Raw genomic sequence first — 21,401 nt, forward strand, 5'->3', positions numbered from 1 at the left:
CTTAGCAGCTTTTTGACTTTTTAATCTTCGCTGAGAAACCAGACTTCATTTTGTATGCGTGCACAAAGCTAAATCATTCCATTATGCTCAATCTGATTACGAGTTCAATTGCCTGACTCCATTCAACAGGGAACTTTAAGCAAGACCCACACAATGGGCTACAAATGTACCTAGCTCTGTCTTACTTAAGCTATTTTGAGATTAAACAAACACATCTGGCTGAATTCCATCCTAACAGTAATGCAAGGGATAATTCCCACAGATATTGCAAACACAGTATGGTACATTGTATTGCTTGTACAATTAAAGATGCTGTGTCGGAATTATAGACCCCTTTGAGGTGTAGCTCTGGATAAATTAAAGCCTCCCTGTCCCTTATAAAAGTTTACCTTGGTAAATTTACACATCATTTTGCAGTTTTCCCATGCTTTCTTCATGGTTGAGCTATGCATTTACCATTGTTTACCAAAGTTTGTCACGGTTTCTAAAGTACCTTTCTGGGCTTTACACTCAGTTTGCAAAGTCACAAATCAAAACCAAGTGGAGATTATTGTCCAGTCTTTTAAATATACGTTTAACATATAAAGTATATTTAAAGGACTGGATCTCGGTATTCTCCATGATTTCTCTATGTGCTTTTTATTGCTGAAAGAGGGCGGTTGTTTTTTGGTTAGAATTTGTTGAAGCTCATCTTCAGAAAGCTGATGAAAACGTGATTCCACCATATATTTTCTTTGTGATGTGAAAGGTGAGCACGTCAGTCTAGGTCAGAATGGTTGCTATGAGTACCGTTGTTATGGAAGAATGAAAGTATTTGTATATGTACTGTTACTATGAATATAGACCATATATATACAGGGTGATTAGAAAGTTAGTTTACCACAACAACGCACCATATCATTTCTTTCTAATCACCCTGCATATATAATTCCTTCAGCTCATCTTCAGTGTGGCAGCGATCTATCTTCTCATTCAGTTTTACCCTGTCATTGGAAAATGTTATCCTCACTGGGTTTCAGGTTGAATTAATGCCCAATTTACCGCATAGCAATACCTTGTAAGCATTCCTCCCTAGTTTTTCAGATCAATAACATCTAATAACACTGGAAACTCACTGCGTTCAAGGAATTATTGGTAAATGTGAAATGTGGGCTGTTATTATTATTCAGGCATGGCTTACCATAATCAGCTAAAGCAACTCTGCATTAAGTATTACTAAGTTAATTAATGAAATACCCACTAAGAAAGTATCTTATTTGGATTAGCAGAGGAAAAGGCTTTTCAGTTAAGTGTTACTGATGCACACAACTTGTTTTCAAAGGCAATTGTGGCCAGCCTCCAAGGAATCACGTTTATGGGCAGGATACATATCAAACCTACAGACTTACATCAATCTTTAAAATGTATAGCACACTCTTTATGGTAACCACTGCATATAGGACACACATTAAAGAGCATTAAAACGTTTCAGGTTTTTCTCAAAGTCATCATGCTTACTTTTGCCTTTACATGGTGACCTGAGATGCTATTCATATATGTAGTGACATATGTTAAATATATATTATATAAGTGCAAGTTAATATAGGGGATGAGTGCAGTGCACTCAAACCTGCTTATAACAACTGACCACTGGACCGCCACTGGACTTGGTTTTAAAGATTGTTCACTTGTAGAAACCACAATGATTTTTACCATACTGCTTAAATACCAAACCTAACAGCCCTTTATTCAAAGCTTTTTAAAGCTTTGAATTAATTAAATTATTATTTGGATTAATTAAATAAATGTTTCATTTCATCAAGCTATGTTTTAAAGGGTGTTTATTAGTTCATTCATTTTTCTTCAAAACAGTTTAACCAAGGAGAATGTTAATATTCTTTATTCATAATACAGTCCTTAAAATACATTGATAAAAAAACACCCTTTAAGTTTTGTGAATAGTGCCCTGGATTTGCTGTATCATAAAGCACCACGTTTTGGTACAGGGTCATTCAAGTTATGAGATTATTATATATTCCTACATACAGATGCATTCAACCACTAGGCCTTTTACATGTGTTGGTTTTTCACTATGTAATGCATTATTTACCTCTAGATCTGGATATTCTGTTGGTAATTTTAAGTTAGAAGTGATGATTTTATAAAAAATGTACCTTTCCGATATAATTGCCTGCAGGCAGGCTACAGAAAAATAAAGTCCTAATTAGACACCTTTTGACCTCCATTCCGAGTCTGTGTTCAACTATGCACTTAATTATTCATTTGAATAACTTGTTTTACAAAAGCAGCCCTCCAGAACTGACATTGCCTACCGCTCGTCTAAGCTTAGGCATAACTACCTGGGAGCTCAAAGTACATAACCTGACTCAAACTGATATGTAACAGGAGTTCATCTCCATTCAATAAGCTGTTGAACATAACTGAATGATTCAATATACTTCTCAAATATAGCCTGGCTAAACACAACACAGCTTGTTAGGTCTATCGAAACAGGTGATGTGCGTTCTTTAACCTCTGCTACTCACCTCCGCTTTTGGTCTTGCTCCAAGTCCTGGCAGTATAGAAGATGAATAGGGTAAACTATCCAGCCTGCTGCATTCTGGATCCTTGTTTTTGACCAGCTTTTTCTTGTGCAGGGCTTGGTTAAGTGCAGTCTCCAAAGTAACGGCACACTGCAAAGAACAGCAAACAACAAGCAACAGTCAATATCCCGAAGACTGGTCCTTCTGAAGAGTACAGAGACCTTTTGGTGGGTAGAATGCAACAATATACCTATATTTGTTTTGTAATCTCTTACTCTAATGTTTATAACATTTAACATTTATACCAAGTTTCTAATCCACATAAACAACACAGCAAGGTTTTCCAGTCGTAGCAGTAGCCCCTAATGCCACTGAGATATGGGTTTCCAGTGTTGAGCTCCAATGGCCAGCTTTGTTAATTCCTACCAGTAAAGCAATGGTGAAGGCATGACGTAAAACATCATGAGAAAGTCTTACTGTAAACAACACGAACCACAGTCCCAGTGAAAGGTCCAGCACAATAGCTGTTTGTTCCATTGGTTTCTATATTACCAGCAGAGCTAATCCCTGAATAACTGAGATATTTCCAAGATGTTGCATGTGAATACTCATCATGCTTTCTTGTTTCTAATTATTTCACTTTTTGTCTTCTTAAATTAGACATAGCAAAATCTAAATCATGTATCATCTTTGGTAAGGTACTTAACATCTTTAAATGTAAAATCCAGAGACATTGTAGGAGTAACATACTTTACAACTGGGCTTGTTGGTGCTGCACCACTATTTGGGCTTATTTAAAATAATTGAAACCAAATCACATGAATATCTCATTCTGATTGGTTGAAAGCTCATCTGAATTTACAATGTTGACTTATCACAAGGCTGGCTGAGTGGTGACGTCAAAACACTTATTATTATTTTAGTTTATTTTACCTCCTTCTCCACACCCGTTCTCCACTCACCGAACACACAACCCCAAGTGAATGAAACGTGCATCTATATATACAATTGTGCAGGGATTCAATTACCAATTAATGATTCACTTGAATCCCAGCATGTGAACTAATCTGTGAAAACCCCGTGCTCACATATTAAGTACTTTAAATGCACGTGAAGTGACGTGCAATCCCCGTGCCTAAATACAATTATACATTTTAAACACTCGTTCTCATTACCCGCATTATATCCTGTGTTCCAACTACAATACTCCAACATTAACACGCAACATACAACATAAAACAGAAAAATACACACAGGGGCGGGGCAAATTGATTTCAACGTTTCAACTGTGCCAGCATTGCTGATATGATTTGAGATAGAGCTCCAAAGGTAGGGAGCAGAACAACTAAATGCCCTCTCGCCCCTCCTGACTTCAGCCGACTTCTATGAGTTACCAGAAGGCCAGCATTTGGTTATCCATGTTTTATCCACTGTTTTTAAGGCCCATGAAGGGCCTTAAAAACAGTAAGGGAATTTGAATTTAAACAAAAGTATTTTTGTTTTTGAAGTGAAAAATCAGCTACATCATCTGTTAAGAGCCGTATTTTTTTATTTTGAATGTGATAAAGTACATGTATAGGGCATTTTTGTAGTGATGTTGGATACAGATGAGCATTGTTGCTATGGACTCATTCCACTTATACTTTTATTAAAAAGGGTGTTTCTGATTGGATACAATGCTGCCACTAAACATGTGTTTGTTATTTGGTTAATTCTGAGATTATCCAGCACAAAACTGCTTAGCGCTAAAATTATCCACTAAATTCTACAAACTAATGAATTACCTGGATAATTCTAGTTCTAACCTTGACATAACATAATGTGAAATGCCATATAGTAAGACAAACCTGTGCATTTTTAAGAAAATGAGACTCTACTGTCCTTAGATTTGAGACATCTTTCTGGCTACCTGGCCTGACAGTACAGTTTGAAGACAGTTGTACTTGGCCTGTAAAGCAACTTTTGGCCTGCTTTGAGTTTACAGAGCATCATCTATTTACTATGCAGTTCCTGTGCCTTCTGTGATTATTTTCATGCAGGCCTCACTTCTAAAGTAAGGCCCGGGGTGACAGGTGACCTCATATTCCACTGGCTGGAGTTGGTTGCCTCGTGGAAACATGGTAATAAGGGAGCATTCTAATCCTGCTGAGATCCTCCTGATTCAGAGTTGAGAGCACTTGCAAGTTAAATGATTAATTTGATGCTGACAAGCATTTGCATTGTTGAATTATTTTAACCCAAGTCCTCATCCTAATGGAACAACTGTATCCTCCAGAAATTACTCCTGGGATTCGGCAACTGAAGCCCAGCTACAAGAGAGAGATAGGAGAGGTGGATTCACAATGCACAATGTGGTCTGGGAAAGTTCTGCAACTAGAAGGAAAGAGGTCCTGGGCTGTACTGATTGGGGATGTTGTAAAGGGCTGTCCGGTGATTAGTCTATAAAGGCTGCTTGGATAATTTAACCTTCTGTAAAAAAAAATTAAAAATCTTCAATATGAAAAAACTAAATAGTAATAATGTTTTGTCAACAGAGCGAGTAATGTTTTTAAAGACTGCATTTGCTGTACATAAATGTATTTGAAACATGTCATCTATTACCTATGGGTATGTAATTTTAATGTAAAAAAATTATCATTTATATTACTGTGTCATCTTATTTTATTCTCTGGAGAAAATATCAACCAGCAGGCAGCATCACATTTTTGATTGACTGAGAGTATATAGTTGAAAGTCACAAATCACTTGTGGGAAAACATGCTACAATTACATCCAGGGTAACAGTATGTCTGAAATATAAATACAACTTGAGCCACAACTTGTGTAAAAAAGCAACAGTGTACCAATTTAGTTTGACACAATCTGCATATGCAGTACACTACTGTATGTGTTTTTGATAAGGTTGTTTATTTTATCTTTAGTATGGTACAGGTTTTATTGACTAGTTATGTAAATATATCTACATATACTATATATATATATATATATATATATATATATATGCTAACTGGACTATAATGAACCCTTCTTATAAAGAACACCCGGTTTTAACGATCCCAACAGCAAGAACCGTTTTTTTTCAATCCAAATTAGCCCTATTAGAACGATCACGTACAGGATCGACCCGGATACAACGATCTCAATACTGACTGACACTGAACTTTCTCCAGTGTCAAGTGTGTTATTCTGAAAACAAAGACCATAGTTGACTAATTCAAAGATAACGCTTATTCAAAGATGACCTATTGTAGTACGAATCATGCTTGACGAATGCAATCGTTGCCTGTCCGTCATCTTCACACAAACTGCAATCAGACATCCGCCATGAGGAGCAATCTATGCTGGATAGTTTTATCAAGAGAAAGGACATGTAATTACCGTATTCAGCATGTAATTGTACATTCTTTTCTTTTTCATTAATTTACTGTTTTCTTTTAAACATACCACAGGGAGGAATTAGTGTTGGCGTAATCTATATGTGGAAACGGGTTTGTTTTGTGTGCTTTTTAGTTGTTATGTTTGATCTAATGATTGTTTACAGACGGACGCTCGATTGAGACTTGCTCCCTACCTGTCTTGTATGTGTCCTCTGTGCGTTACCATCATTGGTAGCGTCACGTGACCCATTTGTTTACTTTCTGTTTTGTGTTTAATAAATCCTGCGCGCCTGTGCCGGCGTTTCAACTCCAACTCCTCTGTCTTGCAGTGCGGTTACCCACACATGTGACAGGAGTACCTTGTCACAATACCGTTTAAATGTTGATCAATGTGAAGGAATCTTCATAAATGTACTATATACTGATGTTCAATTCAAATTTGCCATTTTGTCATTATTCCGATACAGAAAAATGCCAAACCCTATTATAGTGAACACCCTGATATAACGAACATTTCTCCAGGTCCCAGGGGGGTTCGTTATAGTGAAGTTAATCTGTACATATATATATATATATATACAATGCCGAGAAAAAGTTTGTGAACCCCTTAGGATTTTCACATATTTCAAACCTAAAATGTTATTAGATCTTAATCTAAGTCCTAATAATAGATAAAAAAATAACCTGATTAAACAAATGACACAAAAACATGCTACTTTTTCAACGTTTATTTATTCACAAATGATTCAACATTCAATATCCATGTGTGAAAAAGTATGTGAACCTTTAGATTCAGTAACTGGTGGCACCCCCTTGAGCAGCAAGCGTTTCCTGTAACTGTTGGTCAGTCTGTCACATTGGTTTTGAGGAATTTTGGACCATTCCTCCTTACAGAACTGCTTCAATTCGGTGACATTAGTGGGCTTCCTTGCATGGACAGCTCGCTTCAGGTCCTGCCACAACATTTCGATGGTGTATAGGTTCGGACTTTGACTAAGCAATTCTAAAACGCGGGATTTCTTCTTCTGCAGCCATTCTTTTGTAGATCTGCTTGTATGTTTAGGATTATTGTCTTGCTGCATGACCCACTTTCGGTTCAGCTTCAGCTCACGGACGGATGGCCTGACATTCTCCTCTAGAATCTTCTGATACAATGCAAAATTCATGGTTGTGTCAATGATGGCAAGCCGTCCAGGTCCTGAGGCAGCAAAGCAGCCCCAAACCATCACACTCCCACCACCATGCTTGACGGTTGGGATGAGGGTCTTCTGTTCGAATGCAGTGTTTGGTTTTCGCCAAACATAACGTTTCTCATTGAGGCCAAAAAGTTCTACCTTTGACTTGTCTGTCCAGAGAACATTGTGGATCATCTATGTGCTATTTGGCGAACTTCAGACGGGCAGCAATGTTCTTTTTAGAGAGCAGTGGTTTCCTCCTGGCTATCCTTCCATGAACACCATTCTTGTTCAGTCTTTTTCTGATGGCTGAGTCATGAACACTCTCATTAGCCAAGTCGAGAGTGGCCTGCAGATTCTTGAATGTTACTCTGGGGTTCTTTGTGACTTCCTTGATGATTTTCTGGTTTGTTATTGGAGAGATTTTGGTAGGACGACCGGTCCTGGGTAGAGTGACTGTGGTCTTTCTCCATTTGTAGACTATCTGTCTGACAGTGGATTGGTGGAGCCCCAAATCCTTAGAAATGGTTTTGTAACCCTTTCTAGACTGATGAGCATCAATAACTGTTTTTCTGAGGCCCTCAGAGATTTCTTTTGATCATGGCATGACGTGTTTCCACACACCATGGAATTGGTTAATATAAACCCTACTGGATATTTAAGAAAAGATTGGTTTTAATTCAAGAAGGCTATCAAGGTAAAACTATTAAATTTCCATAATTATCATTGGGGTTCACAAACTTTTTCTCGGCACTGTATATGTGTGTGTGTATATATATATATATATATATATATATATTCATTATTGTATAAATGGGCATTTATGAATCATGTTAACTGGGATTAGCGTGCAGCAGAACAGTTTGCACTTACTGTCTCCCTGCGTTTAACAGCAGGAGTGCCCGACGGTGAAGTGCTGGCACTGAGGGCTTCTTCAATATCTACATTCAGCTGATCCAGCTTCTTCATGAGTTGTGTCATTGATTGTGACCATGGGGACTGTACTGCTTCCTGAAGAGAGAATGGAATTGAAAAACTGAGAAACATCATCACACGCATTTACTGAACTCTGTCAATGCCGGGTGTTAGGGGTACATCCCGAGTTAGGTGTGTTGAGGCTGGGAGGGTGGGTCTGAACATACTGTACTTTCATCGATGCCAGGCTTAAATGGAGCTCAAAATCATGTAGTCCAATTTGGTGTTTATATTTATATTAAATTAGCCCATCATTTACAGACTCCAGATGTATTATGAAATAGCCCAGTGGAAGACTTAATGTGTGCTGCTGGTATTTTAAAATTGAGGGTCCAAGGAAAACTGGTAGTCAATGGACATATACATATTGAGTGGATTTATTGCAAATATAAAGTAGCAGGGAGATTGTAAGTCTGCTGAAATGATCAAGAATTCTCTGAATTCTTCTGGAACTGCAATAGAGTATATAAAAATGACTTTACTTCTTGAATCTAAGCTAATACGAAGTCGAATTTGGGTTATCTATAAATAATATGATACAGGATGTAATTAGAGGCTGATGGAAGCAGGTAAGTCAGAATGCAATTACAGTAAAATAGACAGATAGGGTCACTAAGATAATGTGACAGACAATTAGCCTCCCTGAGTAATAACAATAAAAGTTGTATAAAAGTAAGTAATCCAAAAAACTGATCTAATTTCCCCCACACCCCAGCCCTAAGTCTTTCAGCATCATGGCTCTGTCCCAATAAAGGAAGTAATCATGGATTAAGAACATGTGATGTTAGACTTGAAAGGTTTTGAATAAATAGCAAGCCAGGTTTTATATAAAAAGGGTATTAGGATATATTAAACAAAGTCAACCAACCAACAAAGTATATTTATTGTCATATCATCTCTCAAGGTGCTTTACAAGGAAGTAGAGAATAACTAACTGCCTGGTCATAAAATGTTTTTGAGTCAATGGCTGTTAACATGTTCTCAATAATGAAATTAATGTCTTGTGCCTCCAAGTCACAAGTTGTCTCTTTACAGAAAAAAATGTTGTCTGAACCTTTTCCAAAAAAAATTCAGATAAAGGATATGAATGGAGGAAATTGGAGGCCCGGAGTACAACAACAATCCAAGATAGCCAGGAAAATACTTAACAAGATAAAGAGATCAGCAGAACAGAGAGCTAAGTACACCTCTCACAACAACTTTTTAGAGAGGTGTTTAAGTAGCAATGTTGTATCTTTAAAATTAGAGCGGTTTATATTATTTATATAGATATAGGAGGTATTGGTCCAGGTCTTTTTCAGGTGTCTGGTGAAATTCTCTAATTTCTCCACTGAACGCAAATACGGCATTGTGAAGTTTTTATGTTTGTATTTTCACTTTCTTGCTCTTTTTAAAAACATTTGTTTAAATTCTTCTGTTGTTGGTGTGAATCTCGTTTTTCTAATTGTCCATATTGCTTGTTTTGAATGTAGCCTATTATTGTCAGCTTTATACACTGCTTACTGTGATAAATATGGTGTCTGTTAACATTAATCGGCACAGGCAGGCACTGTACACTGAAGAAGGTGAAGGGGTCTGATATAAAAAATCTTAGCCATGTACATACATTTTAGGGGGTTTGTTGCCATGTTAACATAGGGACAAATATATATATATATATATAGTGGTAAAATATGGGGAAAGGTTGTAGAAAGGAGGTACATTGCGCTGGGTATTAGAATAGTAGGGACCAGGGGGTGATAATAAGGGACGCCTGCCTTGTATTTACCGAGCCCGAGTACTGTGTGCTGACAACCCGTGGGACGTTCTGTGGGTTTATATTTGAGAAGTAGAGGTTTTACGACTGGTAAACAGCTTAGCCGTCCGGTATAGTTAAAGGAAACAAAAAGTTTAGTTTAGTGCTCCTGCAAGGAGTTAGGGTTTTGTTTGTTACTTTTGTTTTGTGTGCAATTAAATAAATATACAGGCACTGCCCTGTTTACGCCAAAGAAAACCAAGTGGAAAAGATCCTGTAAGTGGCAACCCAACCCCGGTTTGTCACTATATATATATATATATATATATATATATATATATATATATATATATATGTACAGTGTATATATATATATATATATATATATAGTGCCTTGCAAAAGTATTCAGACCCCTGACCAATTCTCTCATATCACTGAATTACAAATGGTATATTGAAATTTCGTTCTGTTTGATATTTTATTTGTAAACACTGAAACTCAAAATCAATTATTGTAAGGTGACATTGGTTTTATGTTGGGAAATATTTTTTAAGAAAAATAAAAAACTGAAATATCTTGCTTGCATAAGTATTCAACCCCTGTGCTGTGGAAGCTCCCAGTTTACACCGATGGAAGAAATTGCCCTAACGAGGACACAATTACCTTACCATTGGCCTCCACCTGTGAACCATTAAAGTTGCTGTCACATTTTCTGGATAAAAACCCCACTGTTGAAGGATCATTGGTCAGGCTGTGAATCTGAAGGAAAATGAAGACCAAAGAGCATTCTACAGAAGTTAGAGATAAAGTAATACAAATGCATAGATTAGGGAAAGGGTACAAAATAATATCCAAGTGTTTGGATATCCCAGTGAGCACAGTTGGATCAATAATCAGGAAGTGGAAGCTGCATCACACCACCCAGGCACTGCCAAGAAAAGGCCGTCCCTCAAAACTCAGCGCTCAAACAAGAAGGAGACTTGTGAGAGAAGCCACAGAGAGGCCAACAATCACTTTGAAGGAGCTACGGAGTTCAGTGGCTGGGAGTGGAGTAATGGTGCACCAGTCAACCATATCAAGAGCTCTGCATAACACTGGCCTGTATGGGAGGGTGGCAAGAAAGAAGCCGTTACTCAAAAAGTACCATCTGAAAGCACGTCTGGAGTTTGCCAGAAAGCATGAGAGTGACCCAGCTGCGATGTGGGAAAAGGTTTTGTGGTCAGATGAGACCAAGATAGAGCTTTTTGGCCAAAACTCAAAGTGCTATGTGTGGCGCAAACCTAATACTGCCCATGCCTCAAGACACACCATCCCTACAGTGAAGTATGGTGGTGGTAGCATCATGCTGTGGGGATGCTTCTCATCAGCAGGGACTGGGCATCTTGTTAAAATTGAAGGAAGAATGGATGGAGCAAAATACAGGGAAATACTGCAAGAGAACCTGCTTCAGTCCGCTAAAAAACTGAAGCTTAGGAGGAAATTCACCTTTCAGCAGGACAATGATCCCAAGCACAAGGCCAAAGCAACATTGGAGTGGCTCAAGAACAAAAAGGTGAATGTCCTACAGTGGCCCAGTCAAAGTCCTGATCTCAATCCCATTGAGAATCTGTGGCACTATTTGAAAATTGCGGTCCAACCAACCTGAACAACCTGGAGCAAATCTGCCAAGAAGAATGGGCCAAAATCACTCCGACACTGTGTGCAAAGCTGGTACATACTTACCCCAAAAGACTTAAAGCTGTTATTGCAGCGAAAGGTGGCTCTAACAAATATTAATGTGTGGGGGTTGAATACTTATGCAAGCAAGATATTTCAGTTTTTTTATTTTTCTTAAAAATATTTCCCAACATAAAACCAATGTCACCTTATAATAATTGATTTTGAGTTTCAGTGTTTTAAAATAAAATATCAAACATAACGAAATTTCAATGTACCATTTGTAATTCAGTAATATGAGAGAATTGGTCAGGGGTCTGAATACTAATATATATATATATATATATATATATATATATATATATATATATATATATATATATATATATATATTATCTTGTGTCAGTCTCTCAGCTAACCCTGCTGATGTTGATGCCAAAAAAGTGCAGACTGTTGACCACTTCGTGTGACTACTGCCCATTTACAGTACGTGTGAAACAGCATTCACTCTGTGATCATGGGAAGCAACAGCCAAGTAAATGTATTAGTTATGGACAGTTTTATTAATTTATTTTAAAGGTTAAACCTGGAAGAACATTATAAAGATGAATCATCTTGTTTACAAAGGACTATGTGTGTGATAACCTAAATTCCATATCATACACTTTAAACACGCCCTGGAATGAGGTTGTTATGAATGCCTTCATATAGTGCAAAGGATGTTTACCAGTTATGGCTTAAACTTCTTACTGTACTTTTAACAGCATCTAGGGGACATAAATACAAGGACTACAAAGCTATTTATTCATTTCCTGGAATAGACTGCAAGTAAATATATTCCAGGCACTCAATGTGACCTCTTGCACCCCTGAGCTAGGCAGACGTCTTTTACACTGCATCAAAGCGCCTACTGATTTCTATACAATAACCCTATTCAGGAATGACATCTGCAAGAAAGGCACATTTGTCTTAATAATTCAGCCATGAGGCTCATTGCAATTAATGCGATTGCTATCAGCAATGTTTTTGAAATTGATGGAATGTGGAAGAATCTAAAAAACTCCACACCAATTATATGCCTGATGTCTCAGTCCCCTTTCGAAATGAGAATATCTTATGACTTATCCTGCTTCCACATATTTGGTTTATGACCAAGTCATAATGTAGCTACTGATTATGTATGGTGCTTGGTACACCGCGTGCTTGTGCTGTAAACAAGCATGTTCTGAATACAGTTTAATACCACTGAAAACCAGCCCAACTATTTACTGGCATGGTAATGTTTTATTAATGACACTATCCATAAATACGTCACAGTGTGCCACAATGTCATTTTCTACCCTCACAAGAATGATCTTCAATTGCATCTCACTGGCACTGCAAATAATATTGAAATGGGCAATGATAGCACAATGGCAGCTACAACACTGAGATGGCAGAATGGCAGAAAGAATACAGTTGCAATTTAAGGACAATGAATGATGTCAAGACCACTGTGCAGTGTTTGTTTCAAAAGCAAGGATTTCTTCAGGATAACACAATGGAATTATAAAGGTAACTCAGTGGTGTGATTATAGGAACTGTCAAAAAACATATATTGCAAATTTTGCACTTGAACAAAAGCTTAGAAAATGAACCCCTGTGTCATCTACTGTAAATGTACAAAAACAATCCAATCAAACCAATAGTGAAAAATACATTTGAAATGTGTATCAGGCAGATTATATTAAGTTGCTGTTGATAAGTATTATAAGGCAAAATACATTTTGTCAATACAGTACATATGTTTAATTTGATCATTTTAGCACTTGTGGTGCCTAAGTTGAATTCATCTGTGGGAGCTCTGGTGGAGTCTTACTGGATTGCTTTCCATCCCAACTAAATTCCAGTAAATATACAGAGAGTAATAACTGCATTCTAATAAAACATCAAAGCACTTGCGTTTGGTACAAGTGAAGGAAAAATGTTGTGCTCCACTCCAGAGATGGCTCCAGTTCAATGGTTGCTCAATGGTTCAGTTGTTCTGTGCTGGTAAAGCACTTTAAGATCAAATGTGGATGAAAAAAGCTAAATAAATGCAAATTCTATCACAATCCATTCCAATGAAACAGTAGCTAACTGGAATACAGCCGGAACAGCATTAAGAATCTTTAAGTATGCCCAGTTCTCTCTTAAAATCAAAATGCAAAGGAGTGTTGCAGGCTGTATAAGTACAACATCTAAAAACAAGAATATCACAAATGTTTATATAATGAGGTCCATAACTTCTGCTTAATCTCAAAGAGTATATCAGTGTCCTTTTAACAGTATCTTTTAAGAGAAACTACAAAGAAATAATGAATCCTTCGTTTGTACTATTTCAGAAATGTTGCCAGAAGTGTTAGTTAGCAGGGTTAAAAGTTTATAGTTCACTATTGAGTATCAATGCTCCACTTTGGCATGAGATTTTCCTTTAAAAAAAAACAAAAAAACACTGTTAGAGTTATCCAACTTCAAAAGGCTAACATGTTAAAAAGATTAATGGAATCACTCATTTTTACATTTTAACTAAACCATAAAACATTAAGCACAATGCAGATGTCCTGCAACTTACAGTAATATTGTATACATTTATTACATGTTACTCTGCAATAATTTACAATAAAGCTTAATTTGTACCACTTCAGAATAATTACAGGGTTGTAACAAATGTATTTTCATTTAAGTATTAATTAACCCTAAATTACCATTGAATATACCTGTGCGTACATGAACACATATGAGCATACTAAATCTCCATAGTATTACCACATAGAAATACTTACAGTAATGAATGCTTACTGGTAAATTGACCCTATTCACAAAGCTTGAGTTGTTTTTCCAAATTCTGTTTTATGAATAACATTGTCAATGGGTGAAGTTAGGCCCATTGACTGTTTGCTAGACCAGTCTGCTTAGTAAAATCCATTATAAAAAGTAATTGTTGGTTTCCTTGCATTTGTTTCGATTTTTAAAGCTGTTCGATAATTATCTGGGACAAAAAACTTGATGTATGAATAAAATGCAACGCTTTCTGAAGTGATTGGACAACTACATTTCAATTTCCTTTTCTCACTGAAGTGAATTCATATTACAGGAAAACATGCAAAGAGATAAGGAACACAATTGTAGTAACATTATCTTCACACAGAAATTTGATGCGTGAGGCTCCGCGTAGTTCAGTGTTGCCGTCAGTCTGGTCTCATTAAAATAATAATAATTTGTGATATATGAAGATCAGGCTACAAAGATAACATCAGGATTTGTTTTCAATGAACAGCTGTTGAAGGAGCTGTGTTAGACCAAAGTAAACATCAAATGGATTATTTCTAAAGAGGCCCCAATAACCTTGTGTTTCTAATAATTCTATGTAATTAAGCATTCTGTTTACAGATCAAATACTCTCTTAATTAACCAGATTTCATTAAGAATGCAGGTTGCAGTGGCTAATCCAGCTTGCTGTTTTAATGTTTAAATGTTATTCATCTTGGCACTCACCTAACAAAGATATGTTTTAATCATCACTGATGTGTACAATATCAGATCTAGGTGCACAGGAAACCTGTTTATCAAAGCAATTAGGAGTAACTATAGAAAGCAGTCCCCATTGCATGAAGGCGGTGACAGAGTAAGAAGCTCCCTTTGTCCCTGAGCTCATGCACACCATCTCAGAAAGTACTCAAAGTACTTTTACAGCACCAGATCTGTCTGATAATATGATCTACAGGACTGGGAGATTTGGATCTGTACCAAATGCTGTGCCTTTTTATTTTATAAGCCTCCTCTAAATAAATAAATACCTAGCTACAATTGTGAAAAAATATTGTACAAAACATCACTTCAAGGATATTTGCCACAATAACATATTTCTTTATTTTAGACTTGTTATATAGACGTATCAATGATCTGCACCATTGTGGGCTACAAAGACAGGCACAGGACAGAAAGGTATGTATTTATTGCCCCCCTGATCTGTCATACAGATGGCATTGTATGCAGTTGGCAAATGAGGGAACCCTGGTTAGATGTTACTGGCGTTTTGTAAAGCTATCGTAAACAAATAATATCTACGTTTTTGAAATCTAGACTCCACCCTTTTGAATTCTGTATTGGATTAGTGCGTAACTGAACTTATAACCATGTATGCCACCGAGACACCAGGGCGTCTGTATTTTTTGGGGGGGAGGGGGGGCTCTGCCACTTGTATATTACATTTATTAGTGTATTACTGGTTAAGAGCTGGCTATACTGTTTTCAAGAAAGAACAGTAATTTGAAGTGAATTTACTGTAAAACATTCTGTAAACTTGTTATGCAGTTTTCCAGTAACATATAAGTAAATGTGTGTTCCAATTTTCAGCAGGAAATCTAAATCCACCAAGCAGACATTTTACACAGCAGAAGAAAATCCTAGAAATTTGACCATAACCATAATTCTTACCCAAAACCAAATTCCTTGACATTCTACTGAGAAAGACATTTTCAAGCATCTCATGAGGTTTACAGTCTGCACACAACATCCGGATTTTGCTTATTGTACACTTTTTTTTTTCACACCGTTAGGATTGTTTCCCTCATCCTAGCTTGTGACGCAGAACGTATCCCATCAGGGAGTAATCTGAGAACCCCCCACAGACAGTGCTTATCAATGGATGCTGCTTTATCAGCACCAAGCACAGAGAAGCATTCAGTACATTTATTTGGTTTACTTCCATAGGGCAGCAAGCATACACAGCAGGAGTGAGGACAGCAACCCCTCCCAACGCTCTCCTGCAGTGTAACATCAAGTCAATGAACTAGCAGTCACCAAACCCTGTTTTAAAATCTCAAAAACATTCTTCTCTTAATAAGCCCTACAAAGAATCACAGGACATTTAAAAAAAAAGACCAGACATATTATTCATGCCACTGACCTCGAAAAGGCCCAGTTGAAAATAGCTTTTTTATCAATTCATTTTTTTAATGACTTTTACTTAGCTTTGTAAAATGACATAATGTTACAGACTGTACATACAAGAGGTGTGTTTGGATTAAGTTTGTGTAGCCTGATATTACCATACCCGTGCTGCACTCTAACCTTGTACTCGAACTATAGCACAGTACAGTACCTCAATATTACAGGTCAGTTTGACACAACTGAAAATAAATTATAAGGGCTATTCGGACATATAGGGGGAAGTATGTAAATGGGTACATACTTATGTCAAACTTTAGGAGGGATTATAAGTGATCATAGTGTATCTGCTAGTCTTCATAGTACTGCTTTTACTGCTTATTATTCTATGTTACCCAGTTCAGTTACAACACTCAGACCTGCTTAAATGTGAGAACTCACTATAGTGTTTTTAGTGTTCCTTTGATAAATGTGTATCTTTTAGAGTACATTGCATCAAATTACCAATGTTTGTAATTATTCTCGATAGTATTTGTTGCTTATTACTCAAACTGTGTTTTTTTTTTTTTTTGGGGGGGGGGGGGGGGTTGTTATTTCTTGATCATTCTTTGATAAAGTGCAGAGGTTGTACATCTATTCAATATACACTTCCTTTCAAAGGACTATACAATACACTCCAGTAATTCAGCACAAATATACAACAGTATATTTGTGCTGAATTACAACAGCCCCATCTAGTGGCAAACTAATAAAGTAATGATGGAATGTTCCAGATACAGTATGCCTCTTAGAGTGATTAATATTAGGAATGCACCAATACAATATGTATTTATTTATTTTTCAGGCAAGAATAGAGCCTTCATGGGGAATACAGAATGCACCTTTCAAAATTAACTTTTAATACAAATACATTTTGCACACCACTTTCAATGCAGAGTTGAGGCAAAATGAGTAAACATGATTCTAATAGTAATGGAATGCCCAAGGTCATGTTTATTATTGACACACATGCTGTAAGTTTCCAGACAGATGAGAACCTAACATGCAATATGTCACATGTCTTTTATCTGGTCTAGACTGCTTACTTAATACCTGAATAAATACCTTTCTTATGCATGATAAAACCAATCAAAGTGAACAGTTCCCTCGTTGGAAGTTTGAACACGCAAGCAGTTTAATGTGATTTATATAAATGATGATCTTCAGAACCATAAAATGACACAAGATTTACCATTTTGGAATGCTAAAGGAATTAACACTTTGTAAGATGAAAGGCTAAATCAAAATAAAGTCAGAAACAAATTGTACACCCTTGTGGCTAAGTGGTTTGCAGTGCGCAGGCGTAGTGGTGATGTGATTGTGAAACAGAAGACAGACAACAAAGTTCACAATCCAAACAGGTTTTATTTAATAACCCTGGTCTGGCGACCACAAGGAATAATCCCGGGCAATACACAGCAATGTTCGTAATTAATGAAACACAGTATTACACACACCACTTTCACATATAAATGCCGCTACTGAGCTGTCTCTCAGAGACGTTTGAAAAATATTTAAAATACCCATTCACACAACACGAAATTGCGCAATCTATGTAGCTAGAATTCCATCATAACCCTTTCACACAGCCAAAAGGATCTTGTGAACACAACTTTCAAACCTGTCAGTCAACAGATCGTTTTCATGACAACGGCAACAGAAACAAAACAAAACAAATAAATCAATAAATAAAGCAGAATAATGTGGGTAAGCTAGTTAAAAAAAAGGAATGTTTTATATGAATGTATATCAATTTCTTATCTTTTAATGAATGGCTCTGGAGAACTGTAGTGTACTGTAAACTCGCTTTGTCCCCTCTATTAATATATATATATATATATATATATATATATATATATATATATATATATATATATGTGGAAAATGTAAATGCAAATATATCTGATAACAACTGCAGCGCATTAAAAGTTGTAGGCTTGTCGACCATCAAAAAAAAAAGGTTCTACCTATTGCATATACTGTCAACAGCTACAAAAAATGACATACGCATTGTGTTTATATATATATATATATATATATATATATATATATATATATATATATATATATATAGCCTGTTGTGTCTGTTGCTTGCTTTGAGTTCCCTCTGCATTCTCGAAGTCCCCTGATCACATTAACTGGATTTGCTCAGGGGCTTGCCCCAAAATTCTACTGCACAGTTCAAAGTGCCGCATCGGTTTAGCAGCTGCCACTATTGTAAAGTTAACAATTCCTTAACTTCTCCAATTACTATATCTCGTTCTTGATCAGCCATTGTCTTTGAAAAAAATGAAAGAAAGGAACAGATCACCTAGCCACGTTCTCTTTGTACCTTCAGTCACGCCCCCTTGGTAAGCGAGTGCAGCCGTTTCCACTTTTTATGTTGTTGTTCTACGTAGTTTAGTTCTAGTTTTATTATTTTCCTTTCTGAAATGTGTCTTTGCCCAAAAAAGGGGCACGATAGTTTCATTTTAAATTGTTGGTACTGGCTGCTAGCAAACTATTGAGTGGGAATGCCACCTACATATAAAATCTACAGATAACCACTTCTTTGTGGCTGACTTGAGGGCCAGCTGGTTTTCCATATAGGCAGCAGGCACATACTGTCTAAACATATATTTATTTTACACATACTTATGTACTGTAAATCACAAGAATGAGATGAGAATCTCATCCCCAGCTTTTTACCTGTTTAACAAAACAAATCAAATAAATACAGCTCAAAATCTGGGATCTTCGGCTTAACAATACCACTTTAAACATAAAGGCTCTGCTTCAAAAATGATACTGATTTTCAAGTTGCTGAAATTCTCATGCTTGGGTAAATCATAAATGGCAAATTGTGACGAAAATGAAACAATGGGTTTCTGTCCCTTTTACCTTTGTCACTGTTTACTTTTACGTAACTCACTCAGACCATCAGATCTACTCTAAATGCATTTCTCAACAACCAGATGTAAGCTACAGGGGTTATTTGCTCATGAAAGTCAGGATGTTTGGTTGTCTTTCACAATTTGTAATACCTTCCATGATAAAGCTGGAGGTTGTTCAAACTTCCCACAGCAATAAAAGCCTGCACCTACTTCACAATGAAGCAATTTCAATGGTGTGCCATTCTACTGTACTGTACTATAGTTACTATAATGGAGTATGTTTTCATGACAACACAAAGAGGCCCAGTATATGCCTTAAAGGCAAAGCCACTTTGGAGCAGAGACAGGTTTTTACAATGTGCTAACACTCTCTGTAGGCGCCTTGCCAATCACAGAGGAATGTTGGAAACATGCCACACTGGGCCAGCACTTCAACACAACAGCCTTTGATGCTATCAAGGCAGGTTTGAACTTCAGAAAACGAAATAAAAAAATTATTTTTGTACAGTAGAAAGCAACAACGTTACCATTGTAATGAAGACAAACAATCTCCTCTCTTTAACATATAAACATTAAATTGATTCATGAGAATGTAAATAATGGCAACCCAGTGAAACTGTGTTATCCGTGTGTGAAAGGATGGCATCAGAAATGAGACTCAGAGCCAGGAAGCTGCAGTGAAAGCGCTGTTGCGCACGATTATTTACAAAACAAACGGAATAAACACAGGAACAAATAAAACACGGTACAATGACCAAAATAAAGAGTTAAACAAAATATCAGTCAGACACAATACTGTATACTAGCTACCTTTCAGCTAGGCAGTGGCCTTCACTAAACGTTGTCCTTCTCTCCAAAATCCTCCTGTTCAGGCTGGGACTTGATTGATGATCAATTATTCAATCAAGACCCAGCCAACATTCCACATATGTATTTGGCAAACTTAAATACAAAATACACAAACACACTATTTTCTGCCTTGCCATACCATGTCATCAGGAAATCATGCAAAACCTGTACACAGTAAGGTACTCCTTCTATAATGCTGTCTCCTTCTATAATGTCATCATACTATACATCTGGACAATGCCTAAGGCCACAAAGACATCATTTTTCATGTATGTCAAGCAAAATGTGTAGCAGACTCTTATGAATTCACTGAAGGGCTCTGGACTGTAATATTTCTGTTTATAAGAATGAATGTGCGTCAGCAATTGCTCTAGTACTGTATAATAATAATAATCAAAGCAAGAGGGAATTGTATGTTTATTTTTTTATTTACCTTACACATGCTTACTTTAAATGACATCCTGACAACTTTTTACACGTATAACTTTGTCGGTTTCAAAGCTCTTTTCAAAATATTCACTCTAGTGCACTGATAGTGTAAGGATTATTGTAAAACAGGTAACACAGCAATAACGATCCATGATGTGGCACGGAACAGAAAAGCCAGAGCACTTGTTGTGTTTTTCTTTTTTCCTGCAGTGATTTAGAGCAGTGGTTCCCGTTAGCTATAACATTTTATAAGTAACTTGAACTCGTTCAAGTTATAAGTAACTCTTCAGCTGTTTAAGAGCTGAATACAATTAAAAAGGTCTAATTAAGCAAATTAGCAGATGAATTAAGGGTCTAGTTAAGTAATTGAGAGCTCAGCTGAAATGAAAAGCAGCAGACACAAGGGGTCCCCAGTACCAGGGTTGGGAACCACTGATTTAGAGGACAGATCTCACACCCCAGTGCACTGAGCGGCCATTTTGAAAAGAGCTTTGAAACAGACTTGAAAGTTATGTGTAAAAAGTTACAGGTACATCATTTAAACAGTTGTAGCAACACGTGGGGATGTATAACATTATATTTTTCAGAACCCTGCTACTTACTTTTAAGTGGAAGCAAAATGTAGGGTGATTGTTTAACCAAATTAATGTTCAATTATGTTCCCTCACAGCAGCAGCCCCCACAGAAATAATTTGATTTGACTAAATATTTAAACAATATGGTTTTTAATTGCGTACATGACCTAGATGTCAGTCCTTTACAGCAAACTGGAAAAAAACTCAATGGCCTCAATTGCAAATGTCATCGTTTTCAAGCAACAGCCTCTAACTGCAGTGCTTTAATCTTTAGAAGAGAGGCT

The 21,401-nt window shown here is 36.7% G+C and overlaps 1 protein-coding gene across 2 annotated transcripts in view; it reads right to left on the minus strand.

Moving 5' to 3' along the window:
- The window catches only part of LOC117405917 (stAR-related lipid transfer protein 13-like), a 153,648-nt gene that overhangs the window by 117,386 nt on the left and 14,861 nt on the right, over window positions 1-21,401 (minus strand). The window contains exons 3-4 of one of the 2 annotated variants that reach the window (XM_059030484.1): window positions 7,948-8,085; window positions 2,526-2,672 (exon numbers count right to left, since the gene is read on the minus strand). In XM_059030484.1, the coding sequence (XP_058886467.1) occupies window positions 2,526-2,672; window positions 7,948-8,085 (285 nt within the window). The remainder of the gene's footprint in view (window positions 1-2,525; window positions 2,673-7,947; window positions 8,086-21,401) is intronic. The other variant, XM_059030485.1, reaches the window with a different exon arrangement.

The sequence above is a fragment of the Acipenser ruthenus genome, chromosome 9, assembly GCF_902713425.1.
Source record: "Acipenser ruthenus chromosome 9, fAciRut3.2 maternal haplotype, whole genome shotgun sequence".
In the NCBI taxonomy this organism is placed as follows: domain Eukaryota; kingdom Metazoa; phylum Chordata; class Actinopteri; order Acipenseriformes; family Acipenseridae; genus Acipenser; species Acipenser ruthenus.